At 35.5% G+C, this 22,288-nt stretch overlaps 1 protein-coding gene across 5 annotated transcripts in view; it reads right to left on the bottom strand.

The window, feature by feature from the left end:
- Positions 1 to 22,288, bottom strand: part of CADPS2 (calcium dependent secretion activator 2) — a 369,911-nt gene that overhangs the window by 232,396 nt on the left and 115,227 nt on the right. For all 5 annotated transcript variants that reach the window (XM_070947809.1, XM_070947812.1, XM_070947808.1 and 2 more), the window contains exons 3-5: positions 16,571 to 16,903; positions 6,501 to 6,581; positions 4,642 to 4,878 (exon numbers count right to left, since the gene is read on the bottom strand). In XM_070947809.1, coding sequence (XP_070803910.1) covers positions 4,642 to 4,878; positions 6,501 to 6,581; positions 16,571 to 16,903 — 651 coding nt within the window. The remainder of the gene's footprint in view (positions 1 to 4,641; positions 4,879 to 6,500; positions 6,582 to 16,570; positions 16,904 to 22,288) is intronic.

Genomic DNA, 22,288 nt, shown 5'->3' with positions numbered 1-22,288 from the left:
ATTTATATGCCGCCCTTCTCCGGAGACTCAGGGCGGCTTACAATGCGTTAAGCAATAGCCTTCATACTTTTGTATATTTATACAAAGTCATCTTATTGCCCCCATAATCTGGGTCCTCATTTTACCTACCTTAGAAAGGATGGAAGGCTGAGTCAACCTTGAGCCTGGTGAGATTTGAACTTGCAGTAATTGCAGGCAGCAGATGTAAGTGGATGTTAATTAGTCTGCTGAGCCACCAGAGCTCCTTTATTTATTTTATTTATTCATATTGCTGGGAAGAATTATGAACATAGCTGAGCTTTCATTTGCATGTCCAACCAGAGACATATAAAAATATTTTCACACCATTAAACCAGTGGTGGGTTATCCCCGGTTCAGACTGGTTCACAAGAACCAGTAGTAAAACCGGTGGGAGGCCCCGCCGACCACCCGGGATGTCATCATCAGCAATCCCGTTGCAAACCGGTGGTAAAGGTAAGTAGAACCCACCCCTGGGTTCTACAATCCCCTGCATTAAGCCCAGGATGTTAAAGGCCCTCCGTATCAACATCTACAACATCACAAGAGCCTTGGTGGTGCAGCGGACTAAATGCTGTTATGTAGCACTTAGCTTCCAGCTGCCTGCAATTAGTGCAAGTTCAAATCTCACCAGGCTCAAGGTTGACTCAGCCTTCCATCCTTCCGAGGTAGATAAATTGAGGACCCGGATTGTGGGGGGTAATAAGCTGACTGTAGAAACACCACTTATGGGGGACCAAAAGCCCTAATAAGCAGGTATATAAAAAAGAACGAAGGCTATTGCTATAAGTGCATTGTAAGCCGCCCTGAGTCTTCGGAGGACGGTGGCATATAAATTGAACTAATAAATAAATAAATAATAAATCTAGTTGCCCAAAGTTCCACTTCTGGGTTGAGTGTAGCAAATGGGTGTTGAAATGTAAACCATATGCTGCTTTAGTGGCTTGTCACTTCAGAAATTGAAATTATTGTCTTGAAGACAACTTAAATTATGACTGTGAAGGTGATTGTTCCTTAACTCAAATTCTTTAAACTTTAATCAGTGTCATCATGCTTTTGGGAAACCATTGTTTTCTTGATTACAGAAATGTGCATTGTGACCAGGTCAACTTGCAGAGAGATTTCCCTGATTAAAAACAGGCACAGTATCATTTTGGTTTCCTATGAAATAGGAGAAAAAGGAGAAACCAAACATCTTGGAAAACACTTTCTTTTCTTTGCAAGAAAACACTTCATTTATGCAGTTTTTGAAAAACCTCCAGAAAAGTTCACTTACTTCATAAGTTAGCAGTTTCTGTACACTTTGAAATTAATTAAGTTAAATTCTTTCTTTCCAGCTATGAAAAGATAAATTGGCCAGAGTGCTTCTAGACCTACAGGTTCTAGAAATATTCTACTAGTTTTCCACTGCCAAAAAACTACGTAACATGTAACACAGGCAGCCAGTTCTAAGCATTTTATTTTAAAGTTAATACTTTTCTCTACAATTGTACTTTCATTGTAGTACTGAGAATCTAAACTGAAGCATATCTTCAGAGATTAGGAAGGAAAGTAGTTCAATAGATAACAATAATTTGGAGAATACTGGTTTAAAATAACTCCTTGGTTGCACAAATAAGACACATAATGATATTTTTTAAAAACAACTCTGGCTTTCTCATTTATAACAAATCCGCATGTCTATTCAACCTTTCTTTTTCTTTTTTTGAAAAAGATAATCCTATGATAAAGATATACATCTCTACTAAGCTACACACACACACACACACACACACACACACACACACACACACACACATGCATGTAAACCTACATACAGTGGTGGGATTCAAATAATTTAACAACTGCTTCTCTGCCCTAATAGGTGGGCGTGGCATGGTGGGCGTGGCCATGGTATGTGACAGGCAGCACTTGGTTTCCTGCACCCCTCTGGGAGCAAAAAGTTCCGTGGGGGGGGCACTCTGCACACCCATACATGTTTTGGGCCGAGTAGGCCTCTCTGCACTTACCTGGGAGCCAAAACGGGGTGCATGGGACCTTCTGGAAGGGGCTGGGTGGGGAGGGGAGGGGCCAGCCAGCAATTTAACAATCAGTTCAGCAGAAGTGGTGCGAACCAGTTGAATCCCACCACTGCCTACATACATACAAATTCTATATGCTCTCTGAGGTCTAACCAGTTAGGAGCAAAACACATAAAAGAGGAGAGACCTGTTCCCTGATAACTTTTCAGCCAATTTGATTCCAAGTGATTCACTTTGTCGCACTGCTAGGTTGTGATGCAGTATGGGTACCCTTAGAGTGATACCAATGTCTGCCCAAGTAATATGGTGTTGTCTTCCTTATGAAATATTCCAGACTGAATCTCATTCTTGACTGAACATCACTTTTAATGTCTGTAGCTCAGTTAGCTTCTGACACCATTTACTTTGATTCACAAATAGATTGTGAATCTATTTCAGATTTATGAATTGTAAAACAGTTCATTTTTCCAGCATGTGAATTTGGCCCAAAAGATCTGTTTACTCAAGCTGCCAACAGAGTGACAAAGGAGGCAATCACTTTATAGAACAAAATCCCATTACTATAATATAATCTTTGTTCTTAAAAAACAACCATTTCTGCTGGAGTTGGAGTTAGTGGCTTCCCCTTCACTTTCAGCAGTATTGATTTTATTCTCTTGAAAAAGTGTACTGGGGGTGACAGGTTGAATAAAAAAAGAAATATTTGCTGAACTTTTTCTCATGTTAACAGAAGAATTCAACTTTGAACTTGTATAATCTTTGAACAATAAGCAAAGTATAATGAAGATACTATAATTTTATAAATAACACACACATATGTAATACTTCAGTGAAAATATCAAGAATTTAGATCAGGAATGGGAAAAGACTAAAAAGTTAGGACATGGTACATGTTGCAGACTTCTGGGGCAGTTATTTAAGCCTTTTTTTAAAAGGGTGTGTGTGAAGCAATGAGAAATCATATGTCCCTGTTAAAGAAAGGCTAGCATTAAAGCAATTTAGAGATCCTAGACTTTAAACTGAAATGCAAGTCCAGAGAAGGTAGTTTTACTAAACAGAGTTGTACTGGTTTTCAGAAGCATTAGCAGCATTCAGAAGTGTATTGTTAAGACAGGAGTAATTTTCTTTTCACTTCTTCTGAATCCCAAATTCAAGAGATGTGTAAGGTTTGCCATATTTATCAAAGGAGACAAGAAATGGTCATAGTAATAAACAAAATTGTGCATCCCTGCACAATAGGAAGAGGATTTAGGTTTTTTTTTCATGCTAATGTACTAATGTTCCATACTTATTATGTCTACCCAGACACTCTAGTGGCAATCTGAAGGGTTGTTATTTCTGAATAGGTCCTAAGATAATAGATAATAAAAAGAAGCAAAATGAAACAATTTAAACAAAATTCAACATCTGGTCCAACAATCTTCATCACTTTTCTCTTGTGTTGAGATAATTACTGTGCCTTAGAAAAGGTTAACATGACTTCAACATAAAGGATGATCTATTCGAATGAGATTAACCTGACATTAACAACACTAAGTTTGCTACTTCCTTTTCTAATCACTTTCAAAAATTGCTTTGAAACTCCTTTTCAGCTATTAGGGACCTTTGGATAGACATGTTTTAAAGAATCAGGTGAATTTCCTTCAAATACCTAGCAAAGGAAATTATAGCTACAAGAACTGAAAAAAGATTGGAAGGAAATAAACAGAAACAGTGATTAAAACTTTGATTTTAGAAAGTTATAAGCAGATTAAGAGTCCAGATAAATTTGAAATGAGATTTTGGAATTAATTATACATAATCCTTCCCATGGAAAAATGCTTTTCCTTTGATACTTTTTTTTTTTTAAAAATAAGACTTTAAAAATTGGACACTAGAAAAAAAGGGGATTGGAAATGAAATGAAAAGAAATAAGGTTTTAGGATAGTTAAATAGTTAAAAGTAAAAATAAGGAATATAAAACTGGTTGATTTGAACCAGGTTAAAGTAGATATATTGTTGTCTCTGGTAATACTTAATGGATGTTTGCTGACATCAGGTCTGAAATGCTAGAGCTTCATGTATTTGTTTATAAATAAGAAATAGGATAGGGGGGAAAGGGATTATTTGTTGTATTTTAAGAAGTGATAATTTATTAAAATTGTTTATACTTATGATAAAGAAGAAAGTCATTTCTTTATATATATTTTCTTTTCTTTATTTTTTCTTTATTCTTATTTCCTTCCTATTTTTCTTTCTTTTTTTTTTCTGCACCTTCTCCCCATCTTTTTTCAATTTTTTTAGTTTGTATAGTTTTTTATACTATTAGATCTTTAATAAAATCATTAAAAAGAGAGATTAGCCTGATTTTTAATAATTTTGCTATCATCAGCAGTGAAGATTTTAGTAGAACTGCAGCTTACAACCCTTCAAATATTCTTTTAGAAAACATTCTGTAAGTAAAATATCCAATTGAATTGCTGGCAGATAATTCAAAATACCAGATAAATAGCACACCTTTAGGAATTTTTAAAGGAACCACAATAAACAACAAGCCCAAGGAGTTAGGAATATTCATAAGTAATTTAAATGTCAACAAGTATTATATGATAAATATACTTACCTCTAATGTGAATGATAGCACCACATCTGATTTTGACAGTTGAACCTCATTTTCATCTCCTATGTCCAAGAAAGCAGAATTCTGTGACCGCTTTAACTTCTGTAATTTAAATTCTGGTCCACCTTTAGACACCGGAAGACTTTCCAAATTTGCCATCAGCAAATTCACTGAAGACCGTAGTTCTTCTATATACATGTGCTCCATTTCTTTTGCTATAAACTCTGGACATTTTCTTTCCTTGAAAATATTTTTGAAAGTTCAGTGTCACTTTAGGTTCTAAACTCCTAGACAGATAAACACAACCCTGATTAATTGGTATCTTGTTTAATGTAAATATAAAATGTATCCTTTAGATTATTAACCTGAAAAACTACAGAAGCCATTTTAAAGTGTCAATTAGATAGTAAGAAACAATGTATCCCAAAATAATGCAATTCAATTTAGAAATGCTCACAAAATAGAAACAAAAATAAAACATTCTGATAATAAAACTGGTGTAATGTAAGATGACAGATCATCATTTCTTTAGCTCAAACCTAATAGTATAATTCAAAATTTAAAAGCACTTCCTCAGAAAGGAAAGGAATGGCTGGATACTGAATGATTTTGTTTTTATAGCACTTTTTAATACCAGCATTTTACTCTACAACTCACCAGTACTTAAAACATTCTCCATTAAACAGAACAGTCAAAATATTTCTCTTTTCTACCAGTGGTTCCTGGGTCATATAATAATAATAAATCATAAAATAATCAAAACTGATCTGATTTCTGGAGTTATCTGCTGGAAATAGATGTCAACCATTTTATATGTCTGCAATTCTTCCCCCAATTTCTTGATTTGGCATGATAAATTTTGCCATGAAATCTGAAGCAAAAGAGTCCAGTTAACAGTCTAGTTGTTAACTAGTTCAGTTCAGTTCAGTTCAGTTCATGCAATATTTAAAATCAAATAGGTTAGCATATTTCTGGATTACCTGATGTTGTATCATCATATATAGAACTATTCATTAAAAATATCCTACTGACACATATAATACCAATGGCCTATCTTAATCCCCAAAGATATCTTAGGTGTCTCCATTACCCAAAGTAGGGCTAGTTCTATGTATTCTCTGGAACTCTTCAGACTGTGCAGAGCTTATATCTCTTTTCTTTTAACAGTAGCACTTAGACTTAGTAACAGCCCTCTCTAAGCAGTTTACAGAGTCAGCATATTGCCTCTAACAATCTGGGTTCTCGTTTTACTGACCTTGGAAGGATGGAAGGCTAAGTCAACCTTGAGCCGGTCAGGATAGAACTCCTTGTAGTGAGTAGAGTTAGCCTGCAATACTGCATTCTAACCACTGTGCCAATATGGCTGTTTTCTTTCTGCAATTATGTATCCATGAGACTTAGCGTATGATGTCAATTAAAACAGTCACTTCCAAATTATACCTAGCAGTGGTGGCCTTTTCAATAGACAACTAAACTATTTATTTAGCTGACTATAGAAGAACTTGAAGCTTGGCTTTTGACCTGTTTTGCCCTCACTCTGTTCCTCTTTTCTCCTTGAACGCCATGTCTTTTGATTGGCAAACCTAAAAGCAGAGATTGTCAAACAATTTATGATAAGCTCAGTTTACCAATTACAGAAACAAGCCATTAACAAGACCCATAGCCACTAGTAGTCATCCATCAGAAAATAAGGTATATCCAAGTGAACTGAAAAGACGAGATGAGAAGGACAAATGCAAGAAAATGCTGTTATAAATCCATATAGTTTGTTCCACTGGCTGCATGGAACTTTTTCCTAAATAATCAGCTTCAAACCTATTTAGGAAAATTTCTACTCTTCAAAACAAGAAATTCAAACTTACTTTTGCCATTTGATCAGCCATTTGGAGGCGCCCATCAAGCTCTCGTCTGATCTGGGCAGCTTGTTCATCAGCATTGTCCAGCTTGCATGAAAATTACAGGAAAAAAAGGGGATGGGAAATATTCACAATATTAAAAATGAAATACTAAACAAATGCAACTTATCTGACATTTTGATAAATAAAACAACTGACAGAAAATAATAACAAGATAATATCATTCTGGATTTTTTTTTTTGTTTAAATCTTGTAATCTTATTACATGATCTATGGCTATACAAAACAGACTTTAATGAAAAAGGGTATAAAATATGGAAATTTTTATCCTGCATTAAAAACATCCCTACAAATTCTACAATTGCTGCAGTTGTTAAGTGAATCACATGATTATTAAGCGAATCTGGCTTTCTCTATTGTCTTTGTTAGTTGGAAGTTGGCTGGGAAAGTCAAAAATGACATTGCAACCATCATAAATGCATGCCAGATGCTAAGCTCCCAAATTTTGATCATGAGACTGTACAGCTGCTGTGATGGTTGTAAATACAAGGTCCGGTAATATGACACTTTCTTCAGTGCTGTTGTAACTTTGGTTACTAAACAGACAGTCATAAATCAAGGACTACTTGTTTAGTTTTTTTTGGCAATTTTGTGCTAATATTTTTATTTTGTTAGCATATTTTGTTTCTTCTATTTCTGCTTTGGAATAATTGTTATGTTACTTCTATTATGCTACTTTACAACCAAAATAAACCCATTAATGGAATTATAAATTTTAAAAAATATTTATTTATCAAATTTATTGGCCGCCCAGCTTACCACAGGGTAACAAAATAAAGAATGACTGCTCATAAAAAAAAACCTTAGAGATTAGGCAGACGACCTAAAACCACCAATGAATTATTTATTTCTTTAAAACAGTTATACAATCACCCATCATATATCAAATTTATATTCCACTGAGACAAAAAAATAATTTAATCTCTAGAACTTTTATACCATCACATCAACCCACTATGATCCATAGGCAGGAATAATGGAGGTGTAATCTAAAGATATCATGGACTATACGAGATAGGGAAAAGGTACACTGGACGACAGTGTTCCCTTAGAACTGTTTATTTAAAAAAATGTCACTTGACAAATTGTTCCAAATAACTGGCAAGAGGCATCTTTGGCCTTGTCCTCTGCGTTCTTTAGCAGATAAAAATGACCCTTGGTCATCATTTAGTTATTAAAACACTAACATACGAAGTCCTAACCTTTGCTGCAAACTTTATTCATGGTTTTTCTCATAACACCTTTTAGGCAATTGTTTTCCAGTGAAAAAAATAAATAAATATAGGTGTGGTGGTTAGATACATGAATCAAAACAAAGACATGCAAAACTGCTTCAGTGAAAAGGGAAAAATAAGGAGTAGAAAGACCTGTTCTTCAAGGTCAGAACATAATTATAAGCTATAAACAGGCATTTAATGCGGTTTGATCCAACTGAACTTGAACTTGCTTAATAGGGCTTGAAAGCTCTTTTTTTTTTTTAAACTGAAGGATGGGGCTGACGTTCTCTAAAACTTCTATCTCCTATATCTATGGTCTTAGGGCAACAATGTCCTGAGTATTCTTTCTGATAAAAGGCAGAAAGTACCTGTAGTTATGTCTTCTCAGACCAATGGATAAGATTGGGTTGATCTCTCCATTAGGATCATGTAATTTTGGGAAATAGCACAGTTTTCCTGGAGTGCTAAATCATATTTAGAAAACCATATTTTCTAAATATCTGCTAAAAAATCAGATATTTCCCCCCTACATTCTACATCCACTGTCTCTTTTTTCTCAATTCATTTCAGTCTACTTTCCTACAACTTCATAATATCATTTCCGTTCATTGCCTTTCATATGGTTTTAAGAATAATTCCAAAAATACTGCAAACAAACTATGAATACACATATTCCGTTGCTTTTTTTTGTCTGTGGGAATAAAAAGGTTTTAAAACACTGCATCAGTAATTTTTGTAACACAAAAATAGAATATAAAATTTCAACAAGCCACAGAATCTCACATAGGTCTGTGCAAACTTTAAAAATAATTCAGAGAAATTGACACTGTCCCATCCTTTTATTAGTCTGTGAAAAGAATTAAGAGATTAGATTGGAAACTAGAGGAAAGATCAAGCTTTGCCTCAAATACCTCTTTATTATTAAAATTGGTCAGGCAAATGGGGATAATACCATCTGACCAGGGGTGGGTTGTACTTACCTTTACAACCTCCCCCCAGAGATACGTACAATAACAGACCTCCGGATTTTTCGTCAGGCCCTGAAAACCTATTTATTTCAACTAGCTGGGCTGGCTTGAGTTAAATTTTAAATTGATTTTAAATTGGGTTGTTTTAATTTACGGCCAAAATATTTAATTATTTTAAACTGTTTTTAAATTTTGTATATTCTGTTTTTTACTTTGGCTGTTCACCGCCCTGAGTCCTATTTGGAGAAGGGCGGTATAGAAATGGAAACAAACAAACAAACAAACAAACAAACAAATAAATAAATAAATACTGCCGGTTTGTAATGGGGCCGAGCATGCGCACGCTCTTCTGCACATGCGCAGAAGCTCCTTGATGATGTCGTGATCAGTGGGTGGAGCCTCCCGCTGGTTTTACTACCGGTTCTTGCAAACCAGTCTGAACCGGGGGCAACCCACCACTGCATCTGACCTTATTTTAGTATCAATATTGTGACTGCTCTTCATTTTGATCTGTATGGTAATTTTATATGTGGAACTACAATATTAGTCACTGTCATTACTAAAGTAGTAATCTAGCCAATCCCATCATGAGATTAAGTTAAACACAGATATTCTTGCCCTTCCAGATTTCATTTTAACATGAATTTCAGCAGTGTCCTTTAGACTACTCAGCATGATATCAGCATAATTTTACTATTAAAATAATATGGAAAGGTAAGACTTTTACATAAAACTTGGAATAAACTAATCAGACAGTTGTTACAGTATGTTCAAATTCATGTAAAACAGTTCATAGTTTTACACAGTAAAATTCAGCATAATGAGATTCAGCATATTCACAAATTTACAGGATTCTCTCTGGTACATTAAAAAGAGATCAAAAACTTCTAGATTAGCAGCTGTCTAAACGGTAAATTTTAACCATAATTCATTATAATGAGGCAACTTTATCGATTATATTTTGAGGTTGTAAGGATTATTTGAATTAATTACAATTAACTAAAAATGAAAACAAAATTTCTATGTTTTATGCAGATTCCTGGATAGGAGGGAAGAATATGGGGAAGCTATGCTGAATGGTTTAGCATTACATCTCAAACCAACCAATCCTGAGAGGGAAGCACAGCAAAAAAGACAACCCAACATTTATTCCCTAAGAATTCCACTGGGGAATGTTAATATTCTGAAGCAGCTCTTTTATCTTTACACATTGGCCATAGATTGTTTAAATCCATTTCCATGACTGAAGCGTGTAAGTAGGTGAACAGCCCCCCAAAGTACAATTGTGACAAACATTACATTAGCCTGGTCTATTGCACTCTTGCCACTGGTAGGGTGCCTGGCTGTACAAATTTAATTAAACCAACCATAGCAATGAAACTAATACAGTTTAATCTGCTAAAAATCCAAAATAATGGAAAACAGGGTGAATAATCTCTGCTCAAAATGAGAATGAGCAAATTAGTTTCTTCTGCAGTACACTTCATTATGCAGAAAGCCTCCCCTTTTTCCCCAACATAAAAGTTAAAGCTGTAATGGACTCTTCAATTTACTTTTCAAGGCAAAGTAGGCAAACACAATGCAAAGTTGAATGTTAGAGTTTACAGGATTCAAGGAGAGGTTTTTGGAACAGTATACTGCAAGGAGTGTGAAAATATCTGCAGTATGAAATTAAGATAGTATTTTATTACTTCCATCAACACATATGTAATATTTTATAGATCCAACTTATGCCTAAACTAATAAATGTAAATGATAAATTGTGCTCATTCATAACTGGTTAGCAGAAGTGGGTTTCAGCAGGTTCTGACCAGTTCTGGAGAACCGGTAGCAGAAATTTTGAGTAGTTCAGAAAACCGGTAAATACCACCTCTGTCTGGTCCCACCCCCATCGATTATCTGCCTCCGGAGTCCCAGCTGATCGGGAGAAAATGGGGATTTTGCAGTAACCTTCCCCTGGATTGGGGAGGGAATGGAGATTTTACAGTATCCTTCCCCTGGAGTGGGGTGGGAATGGAGATTTTACAGTATCCTTCCCCTGTCATGCCCACCAAGCCATGCCACGCCCACAAAGCCACACATACAAAACCGATAGTAAAAAATTTTTGAAACCCACCACTGCTGGTTAGAGAGTTAATGAGTAACCAATGTGTACTAAACAATTCTAAAACTACAATTCATCAGTTCATCTTAAAACTAATGAAGAAATCAACCAAAGCTGAGTTATATACAAAATCAAGATGACAATACATCTTAAATTGTGAAGACTGGCAAATTACAGCAAGCTGCTTGTCTTTGGTGATTGACAACTGCCTTGCTATGCAGGTTTTCAATAGCACAGTGAGAGCAGGCTTCTCCATATGGAAGCTCTATTGTGACCAATTGTTCTCAACAGAGGTAGTTGCAACAATCTGCAGTTTTAATGTTTGCAATCTGCAATTTTAATGTTTGCACACATTGACCTTAACAAAGCTTTCACATGGGGATCTGTTGGACTGGGAAGTTCATGTTTGATTTAATAAAGGATATGTTTGCATCTTCTGTCTCCAAAAGAAAGTATTCACAATGTTTTAAGTAATGAAAACTATTCTTTAAAAATAGAACTGGCATAGGAACTAAAAATGAATGTAAGACAATGCGTACCTTTTCTGTATGAAAGTCATCTTTAAAGGGTAAATAAAAGAACCCATTGTGTTGAATGTTGAATGGAATAATTAGAGATCAATGTTCCTAGGTCATTGTCCCCGGATTCAAACAAAAACATTTTGCTCCTGTTATATATTGATCAGAAACCATGAAAAGAAAAGGTTGAGAAGTCAAGGAAATCAGATTCTTAGTGCCTGGTTGCTATGTCTCTCCCAGGCATAAGGTAAAAAAGAGCATGAAAGAGAAAAAAAATGGAGTTTACTTCTGCCAACTCAGAATTCAGTTTCTTCCAATATTGATTTCAAGTAAACCTTCCTTTCTTTGACCAGGCTGGACAGCTAACGATTAGGAAGGCGGAACCATTTTCTTACTTAGAAATGATGTCACTGATACTCATTATGTCTAGATTTACCTTCCTGAATTAAAGCAAATGAAACTAGAGTGGAAGTCATTCTTTAGAATATGTGTATTAATTGTTTTAAAAAAGAGGAGTTGGTAATTCATATACTGTGATGGAACAACAACAAAAAAAATCTCACAACTCGTTTGCAGCTAAGGTGGACTGAGCTTTTATTATTTCTCCTGAATGCATTCATCTACTTATTTTTTAAAGCAAGATTCCGGATGCCAACTAATAGTTTCCACCCTGCCTTTCATGCTTCTCTTTCAACATTTTTCTAACATAACTGGAAATAATGTTGGTTGTGATGGTGTTAATACTATGTTTTTCTTCCTGAGCCAAGGTATTAGATTCCAAGAGATTCACATAGTATATATGGCTACTATTGGTTAAAAATGAAGCACTGGGATGCCAGTTGGAATAAATTATATTTTTCTGCCAGATACCTCTTTAAGGAATCTATTACCTCAGTCACTAATACTTCAGAAGAATCTCTCCAATCTGTTGCCTTGATCACTAACAACATGGTCATTGTGCCCAGAGTGTGAAGATGTTATGTGTTTATGACAATGCCACACATCTCCTATAATTAGGAAGGGCGCCTGTTCAATACACTTTGGCTTTTTATATATTTTTTAAAAATCAAATTTGGAATACATATGTCTACTCCACAAGTAAGGTAAGGATAGCATATAAGGCAGGATGATTTTACTTAATTCTAATTTCATTTACCTTTCTTGCAGTGGCTTCTTGAAGCTATCACATAATTTCTTGAACCTGATATAAATGTCCTGTATTTCTCATTCAGTGTCAATTTAAAATAAAAAAGACTGGGAATACTCAGTATTTGCCTATCAACCCAAACCAAGATCTATGATTTATACAAATTTTTAATCAAAAATAGGATATGTCTTTTGGGACACCCCCCCCCCCCTTTAAATAGATAGTTTTAATTGAGTATTTCCTTCAATTGTGTAAACTGTAATCTTTATTAAAGCCAGGCTAGGAGCAAGAGGAAAATCTATGCAAATAGTGATAATTTTTTTTCAGCCTCCAAGGGTTCCAAAATAATAAGGTGAGGTCACACAGTGATGATCCTTGGAGGCACAAGGCCACTAGATTTTAATTTGTTTTCATTATTCCTTTTTTTTTTAAAAAAAGTGGAAAATAATACAGCACTGTCAATTTTCAGTGGTATGACCACAGAGAAATCTAAGGACTAGAGCAGTGTTTCCAACCCTTGCCAACTTTAAAATGTGTGGACTTCAACTCCCAGAATTCCCCAGCCAACACACTGGGTAGGGCATTCTGTGAGTTGAAATCCATACATCTTAAAATTGGCAAGGTTCAGAAACATTATGCTAGAGATAAAAGCCATGGTTTAAAGACACCTAACGCCACCTGTGAGGGATCCTCATTTGAAACCTCAGTTTTTCAAGTATTTGCAAATATATACATACAGACACTAATAATGTTCATAATTGCAAAATTGAACTAATATTCCTCCTCTTGAAAACAAGGTTTGCACATTCATTTGTAAACATTCTACTTAAAAAAGACATGCATAAATATAAATGGAGTAATAGGTATGGATCTAACAATGAAAAATATGGAACATCCCTCAGTAACCAATGACTATAAGCATTTCTGGGAACCTAATATGAATCACACCACTGAAGGATGTTCTAATGCCACACTGGTTTGTGAAATATCAAAGAACAGCCATTCTTATAATTTAGGTGCTTTATTTTGTCAGAAATAAATAGCTTTGCTTTTTTACCCTATGAGTCTTCAGCAGATAGAAAAAGAAAATTAAATTTTCACCAAACAAAAATTGATCTAGACAGTCTAATTCCTTTCATGAAAACCCTATTCTACAATTTGTCTTTGGGAACTGTAGAATTTTTTTCATCAGATATTCCCATAGCAATATGTACCAGTAGGTATCATCAATACAAAACAATTTATTCCCAAATTGCAAGCTCTGCTTGATCAGAATATGGGCATAATACACACACACACACACACACACACAAAAAAGCTGACTTCAGATTTAAGCTAAATAATTGCACTAAAAACATGTGAATAGGTTGTAAAAAGTTTTTTTTAAAGAAGAAGAGGAGGAAATGAAATCTCTAAAAAGCAGTAGCATTCTTATTAAAAAATGACCTTTTATTTACCAGTCTCCTAAGAAGCATTAATAAATTGTGATTTTATAGAGAATTTCTCCTAATACTGCTACATAGGGAACTCCCATTTTTAGAATGTTTTTAAAAATCTGTTCAGACTATATGCACTTAACAGCATGCACAGAAGTTATGTTCACACTTTTGGTGAAAAAGCTATTGCTCAAAAAGAGCAAAGCAGTTATTTCAGAAAGCACAAGATGGAATTGCATGATACTCAGTTACAGACAGAAGCAGCATGTGCCTTCATTCCTTTTTGACACTTGGCAAATTTCATATTGTGCATGGGCATCTGATAAGTCAATATTTGGTTTTAGCTAGCCAAGCACATATGCAAGCAGATTGCCTTGGAGGAACCCACAGATTTATACAGTCAAAGTAAAGGCAGGTAGGAGGCAGGTAAGTAAACACACTACTCCTTTGCAGAAATGAGTCATATAAAGTTTGGGGACTGATGAACCTGGACAGCTTTCAACCAAATGTTTTTAAAATAATTGTAGCATCATTTTCCCCAAATAATTAGAATCCTTGAGTCATCAGCTTATATTTATTTTCTTTGCATCTGCCTTGTTTTCATAATGGGAATAATTTGTTTAGGCAGAAAAATCTACATTTTTGCACTACAGGTGGTCCTCAATTTACGACCACAATTGCTTGTCAGAAGCCAGCTGGAAAAGTTACAAATGGAGATCACATAACCCTGGGACAGTGCAACTGTCATAAATACATGCCAGTTGCCAAGCACCTGAATTTTGATCCCGTGACTATGGGGATGCTGCAATAGTCGAACATGAAAACTGGTCATAAGTCATTTTTTTCCAACATTGAACGGTCACTAAATGAATGGTCGTAAGTCAAGGACTACCTGTATAGGTTATTGGAGTGGTGCAGCTATTAACGTTCCTCTTTTTTTCCTTATAATTGCAAACTTTCTAACAGATACTCAAGTATGTTGTCTTTTACCAGTGATTCTTTTATAAATGAATGTCCTGTAACTGACATTTAACAATTAAGACTGTTGCAGATAGCTGATTTTTTTCTTTATTATATTACAGAATTATCAATATTACAATGTAAGTATAAGATAGCTGAGCAAGGGGCAGTGATTATCAAGGGGCATTTTGAAACAGTAGGATGCTAGACATCTTTAAGGGTGTGGATGTTTATAAAATATTTGCCTTCAGGTTTAATGAAGGACATATGAGAGAAATACATGTAGCTAGGCTAAATATGTCTCAAGAAGGTGTTGTCAGTACCTCCCCAGCAATAATAGATAAATTACTACAGGTTTATTTGCTATAAAACATTTACCAGGAATGAATGCTGCATTATACTTCTACACACCAAAAATGGGAAAAAGAAAACCTCAGCTAATGGGGAAAAAAGATTGTCCCTGAAAATATACCAGATCTGTTCTTGATTAATTTTAAGGTTTTGTTTAAATGATGGCCTTGAAGCAGAAACTCTCATTTGCAATTTTCAAGGACAATGTTATTCAAGCCAAAAGATAAAATACATACCATTCGTCATATAATATCAATTCTCAATGTTTTCTTATTTTTACATAATATTCTCCAATAATAAACACAATGGAATAAACCACACACACATTCCTTCTATTACCAACAAACTATTTGCAACCCTTGGGGATGGATAGATGAATGAATAAATTGAGTGTAATAAACGTCTGAGGGCCAGAAATCTCTCCTTCAAATGCACAAAGTATTACCTTAAACAATAGATGCATTCATATGTCTTTGATAAATGTATTTATATGAGCACACTCAAGAAACAGAAAGAAAAAATATTGCTATGAAATAATATTAGAAGACCAAACAATGCAAGAGGCACAGTAATATCACCTACAAATAAGTATAAAGTCATCCAATATGACTGATCCACAATTAACGGCCATTGCTGAAGAATTAAAATTTCAAGAGCAGTAAACAGGCGTGTTTATAATGACTGATCCACAATTAACGGCCATTGCTGAAGAATTAAAATTTCAAGAGCAGTAAACAGGCGTGTTTATAATGAGCTACAGCTACTCACAATAGTACTGTATTGAATTCTATAGTTTCTTTTATGTGTGCGTACTTCTAGCCCAAGCCATATTGAGAGGAGAAAAACCACAGGGGGAAAAGATGATAGGGAAAAAGGAAAAAAAATGGGGTATTTCTTTTGTGCTAGGTTTCTATGTGAAGGAAATATTCAGCTTTCTTTCCCCTTTGTGAAGAAAAGAAAAGAAAACCTGTCTTCCTTCTGCACAACTAGAATTGGGCAGGAAATTACAGCTGCTTGTACCTCCTCCAAAAGCCCAGCATATGGGCAAACAAGGAATAGGGGACTAATCGTTACCAAAAAAAAAAAAAAAAAAATGATTGACATTCAAGGAAGGGTAAACTTCATTGCCCTTGAGTATTTATTAGTTTTCAGTTCTGCTGTCCAAAGCTCTCCCAATGCAAATTCTACAAGAGAAGTAAACATCTTCCAGGTAGATATAACAAGAAGAGAAAAAGATCTTGTGAACTGGACATCTAATAAGACGAAATGAATGAAACATTCCATGGATAAGGGTGAACTGAGATGCATTACTTACTTGACAGGCATTATAGATCAATTGATGCTCCAATTTCTTTACTCCTAGAATCTGCTGGAACATCTCATATAGTTGTTCTTTGCTTAAGATGAGTTCAGATACAGCACTTAAAGCCATCCTGTTGGACTGTTTGTACAGATCCTCTTCTCCCCTGTAAATGGCATCATATTTGGCTATCCAAGAACTTAGCACAGTCTCTTTGCTTAATCCATCTATCTCAGGCAAGCTCCGGACTCTTTTTTCTATGTTCTTCTTAAAAACATCTCTGAAATCATTTGCTGAGCATCCACCACTGTGGACCATCCTAGCAACTCGGTCACTCCTGAGGAAAACCTTTTGATCAAAAGAAGAAAAACATTAGAATAAAGATAGGTAAGGAGAAGAGGCAAACAGATTTTTAAAGACTATTGTGCTGTGGAGCAATTTTACTGGTTAGATAAGGAACCATCTGGATATAAACAAATAATTCCCTCAACACTGTCAAACTAGTTACTAAGTCTGCATTACTATTAATCTTCTCATTGTTCCTATCACCCATCTCCTCCCACTTATGACTGTATGACTGTAACCTTGTTGCTGGTATCCTTAAGATTTATATTGACTGTTTCCCTATGACTATCATTAAGTGTTGTACCTTATGATTCTTGACGAACGTATCTTTTCTTTTATGTACTCCGAAAGCGTATGCACCAAGACAATTCTTTGTGTGTCCAATCTCACTTGGTCAATTAAGAATTCTATTCTATTCTATTTTATATTTCATATCAGCTAAAAACATCCTGGAAGCAGGCAGTAACAAACTATTTCCAGAGCACTAAAACAAGAAAAATCTTGTCATTCAACAGCTATTGATTTTTACTTATGCTGAGCAATTTTTTTAATCATCATGTTTCAGATAACTATGTAACTACAACTTGCAATTGATCCGAATTATTCTTCTCATGTACTTCACCATTTTTCTAAAGCAATTACATATCTGAACCAAAACCTTTCTGAATTTACATCCCTGAATGATTTTTCTATGACTGAGTCTAAACATAAATTTAAGTATCATTGGGAAGATACCTAGCCAGGTCATTCCATGCATTCAAATTAGTTTCTTGAAAGGTACTTTAATAGTCCTTCTAGGACAGTGATGGCTAACCTTTTTGCCATCACGTGCCAAAAACGGGGGTCGTGCGGGGGGGGGGCATTTGTGTGTGTGTGTCCACACCCATAATTCTAATGCGCCCCGTGCCCCAGCCCCCTGCATGCATGTGCGACCCCACTCCACGCTCCCCCCGCTTTTGGCATGTGATGGCACAGTGGGCTCGGTAGGCCCGTTCTTTTGCTCTCCTCAGGCTCCCATTTGCCGACTTCCAGTCCCACCAAAGGGCCTCTGGGGGGGCGGGGGAAAGGCCGTTTTTGCCCTCCCCAGACTTCTAGAGAGGCTCTAGAGCCTGGGGAGAGTAAAAAATGGGCCTTCTCCACCCCCCAAGCCCTCCAGAGGCAGGAAGCAGCCTGATTTCCTACTTCCAGGTGGCCCAGAAGGCCTGAAAATGTGTGCACCAGAGCTGAGCTCGCGTGCCCACCGATATGGCTCTGTGTGCCACCTGTGGCACATGTGCCATAGGTTCGCCATCACGGTTCTAGGATATCCTATTAGGTAAGCATGGTTCTTCTTCAAGACATTGGTGGAAAACAAAGGCCAGAGTTTTCTAAAGATACTCCCTATAAACATAATTAAGGAATAAGGATTATATGTTTAGGCTGTTGAATCTAATATGCTTTTAGTAATAAGTAACAGAACAAATTATTCTATCTTAAACAAGACCTGGTACTTTTAGATACCCACTTCTGGGAATACTGTAGAAGATGGTAATAATCATTTTGCCTAACCTGGAGAAATGTACACCCACCCTTATGAACCTTGCATATATTTCAAGGACAAGGCTTGGATAGATAAATAAATTTATCGCAAACACAAGAAATCATAGCATGAGAAAGGAACACTTCTACAAAGGATTAAATTTTGGCTTTCCAGGAAGCCTTGAGATCTGATGTGGGAGTTTGGATCTCCACCTGCAGTATGGGGATTTTGGTCCTTTCTCAAGCTCTTTTACAATGGACTACAAATGGTCCTCAAGTTATGATTGTAATGGAACCTGCCCATCATGGATGTAACTCATGATGGTCATAAAGCAAGTCTGTCATGTGACCACCCTGATTTTACCATCTTTTTTGCAGCAGTCATTGAGCAAACCACCACAATTGTTAAGTGAATGTTATGGTGGTTAAGCAGACCAAGGGCTTGTTATGGGCATGTTTTTTCTGAAAATTTGAAGTAAATGCTTGTTTTCGGCAAAACTGTCATAAAATACAATCACATGACTATTGGACACTGCAAATGGCCATAAATGCATCCTGGCTGCTGAGCGCCTGAAGCTTGTTCACATGACCATGGAAGAAGAAACCATCAGAACTTTGAATCTGTGTTGCAAGTACCCTCTAAGTACCTTAGAACTTCAAACGGTTGCTAAGTAACCAGTCATAAATTGAGGACGACCTACCCTTGCATCCTATTTTTCACACTACTACTCTGGACAACATTTATAAAATAGTTATGTCTTGTTCTTCTCCAAGCCTCACATTACCCATGAACCTGCAACATGTACATTATTGCTTACTTTTTAAACAGGGAAAAAAAATCAGGAAATGTACTTTTTTATCTCTAAACACGCAGAAAAAAAAATGATTAACTGTCAAATCACAGCAGAGGTAGCAAGGTTGACATGGATTCTGACGGCCCCTTCAAAATTAATCAATTTTTAGGATTATCAAACTTGTCTACTTTATTACATAGAAAAATGAATGGTGGCAGCATACCAATCTTCTAAATATACAACAAAGTTATGGCAGAGTATATTCTGTCTCACAAGGGTAGGCAGTGTAGACCCACTACTTCTCCCCAATTGTCTCACAAATATTATCCAAACTATTTTAAATGTTGATTTTCAAATTTGTGACTTTGTGTTGTTCTTGATAAAAGTATATTTACAATCTTTGTTGTAGTTAGCAAATAGCTAAATGTTTATGTGGAGATTCTCAGTCATCCAGGTCATGGTTATCCCAAATGTGCTTTTTCAAATGGCAATTGGACTTTCTTGGTTTTGCATGAAGACATTTCACTTCTCATCCCTAGGCTTCCTGAAAAAGCACCTTTGGGATAGTTAACAAACAGGTTACTTGCATTTGAGTTTTAAGTCAAGGTTAGTGTTACATAGAGGTTTTGACACACCGGCACTCTGCATGTGTTTATTTTGATGTTAAATGTTTTGCTTAGACATATATCCAAACATTGGCTGTCAGATTGTACTGGTCATGATATCCAGTTGAGAGAAGTTAGCAAAGGGAAAAGTTAACAAAATACCTTAGTATATTTCGGGTGCCTCTGCCATTGAACAGAAATGGTGACCTGTGTTTTCCTCTATTAGTTAAACTAAGTGAGAAACCTAGCTCTCAAATTATAACACCACCAGTAAACTCAAGACAAGATAATTTGTCGGGCTGCTTTCCAAAAGATCATGAACTTCAGAGTGCCAGAATACTGTTAAAACAGTTCTTAACTATCCAGTTTAGTTTTCAGCAGCTTTTTATTTCCTTTTCAGTGGTCAGGAACTTCTTATCTTTGTTTGAGTTGTAAAAAGGTATATGAACATTTAGTAGCATTTTTGAAGGACAGCTTAGACATGAAGCTCTTTGAATCTGCTTTGAGACCCTCTGTGGCTTCACAGACCTAGAAATTTCTTCATAGGCCTTTCTTTCAAATCCCCATTATGTTTGAAGTCTTGTCCCATTACGTCACAGTCACACTGGTCTCACTGACTTCATAAGGCATGTGGTATGTTATATCCAATGAAATGCCTGGTTGCTTCATCCAATCACAGGTATGTTCTAATTTGTGTAAGTCTATTAAGGAGGACTGTACCTTCATTATTCTTTAGTCTCCCCCCCCTTTTTTTTGCCATCAAACTGTCAGAAGCTCAATTAGTGCTTCAATGTATTATGTCCAGTACTATACAAATGTATCCCTAAAAAAATTCTATTCCATTGTCATTTAGCATGGCAGAAGAGGAAGCTTTGAAATATAACTATATAAGCAAAATGCCATGTAGATTCTGAGCTCAGAGTTGATAATTATCTTTTAATGAAAACAACATTCCAGAAGCAGCTATGCCTAATAAATATCATTCTCATGGTTGAGGTTTCTGAACTACTTGCTCAAGGCAGGATGATGATTATCTGTATTGGTATCAACACTCTTTCCCCCCAAAGTACACAGGGTCAGTTTATTTGAACAATGGCAATTTGGTACCCTTGAATATCAAAGTACTGTAGAAATTCTGCATTTTCAAAAGAGGGAGTTAGGGTGTCTTCTCTACTTTTAGTTGATATAGCTGTCTCTTTGGTGTCATTTTGTTTCTGTCTCCATTGCAATTTCTAGCTTCTAATAGGATTAGATAGTGCCAATTTGCCTTTGAGCATTCCCCTATATAAGATCTATATAACCTTAGTTCTTGCTCTTTTGTTTCTTTGTGTATGTAAGAGACCAGTGACTCATTAGAACATGCTTCCTTTGTAAAGTAAAGTAAAAAAAATATTGGTTTCTCTTCAGCTATTGGTCTTATTGGGTGAAATTTCCATCACAGTTGTCATACAGATAACATTTACATTATACTGGTGATTTAGTATATTTTCAGGTCAGCAACATCCTGCCTTCTCACTCTCAACAAAGAAATTGGATATTTGTAGTAGGAAATTGAACAACCACCATAAAGTACATGGTTCCTGTTCTTAAACAATGCATAATTGCATATGGAGATCTAACTTTTAAAATTGCTACTGAATGCAAGCCTCTTGGGCTAACATGTGTATAAGAATAAAGGCAACCAATAGACTATATATTTTCTTGAATATAGTAATTACATTTTATTCAAAATAAATATATATATATTTAAATACATTTTTAAATTAGCAAAACATTAACATAAATTAAAATAAATTAATAAATAAAATAAATAAATAAAAATAAATAAAAAACAGTAGTTAATTTTTCTCATTTTCACCATCTGTTTTAGATGGAATTCCAAAAATGACTATTGTAATCCTCAATTTACAACCATTTGTTTAGTGACTGTTTAAAGTTACAACAGCAATGAAAAATGTGACTTATGACCAGTTTTAACACTTACGACTGTTGTAGCATCCTCATGGTCACATGATCAAAATTCAGGCACTTGTCAACTGACATATATTTATGACAGTTGCACTGTCCCAGGGTCTTGTGATCACCATATGTAACCTTTCCAGCCGGTTTCCAACAAAGTCAATGCCAGATCCGTTTAAAGATTACATGTTTCACATAACAACTGTAGGGATTTGATTAACAACTGAAGCAAAAATGGTAATTGCTTAACAATGGAAATTTTGGGCTCAATTGTGGTTGTAAGTGAAGGAGTACCTGTAAATTATCATCCTAAAACAATATAAAAGCCATTCTAAATTGTTAGGAATTTAACAATTGTAGCTGGAGTTCTTCAAAATCCAAAACTGAAAATATCAAACTCCAATTTCCAAAATCACATTGGATGTTCTTAATATTGTCATAAAGCAAACAAGCTAAACAGAATCAAAGGTAATGTTTTATTTCACACACCTTAAGCTCAATCTTTAACAAGA

This window comes from Pituophis catenifer, unplaced genomic scaffold, assembly GCF_029215685.1.
Source record: "Pituophis catenifer annectens isolate HBS135680 unplaced genomic scaffold, rPitCat1.0.hap2 SCAF_7, whole genome shotgun sequence".
NCBI classification, from domain to species: domain Eukaryota; kingdom Metazoa; phylum Chordata; class Lepidosauria; order Squamata; family Colubridae; genus Pituophis; species Pituophis catenifer.
The sequence above is the reverse complement of the archived record's forward strand: the minus strand, read 5'-3'. Positions and strand labels throughout refer to the sequence as shown.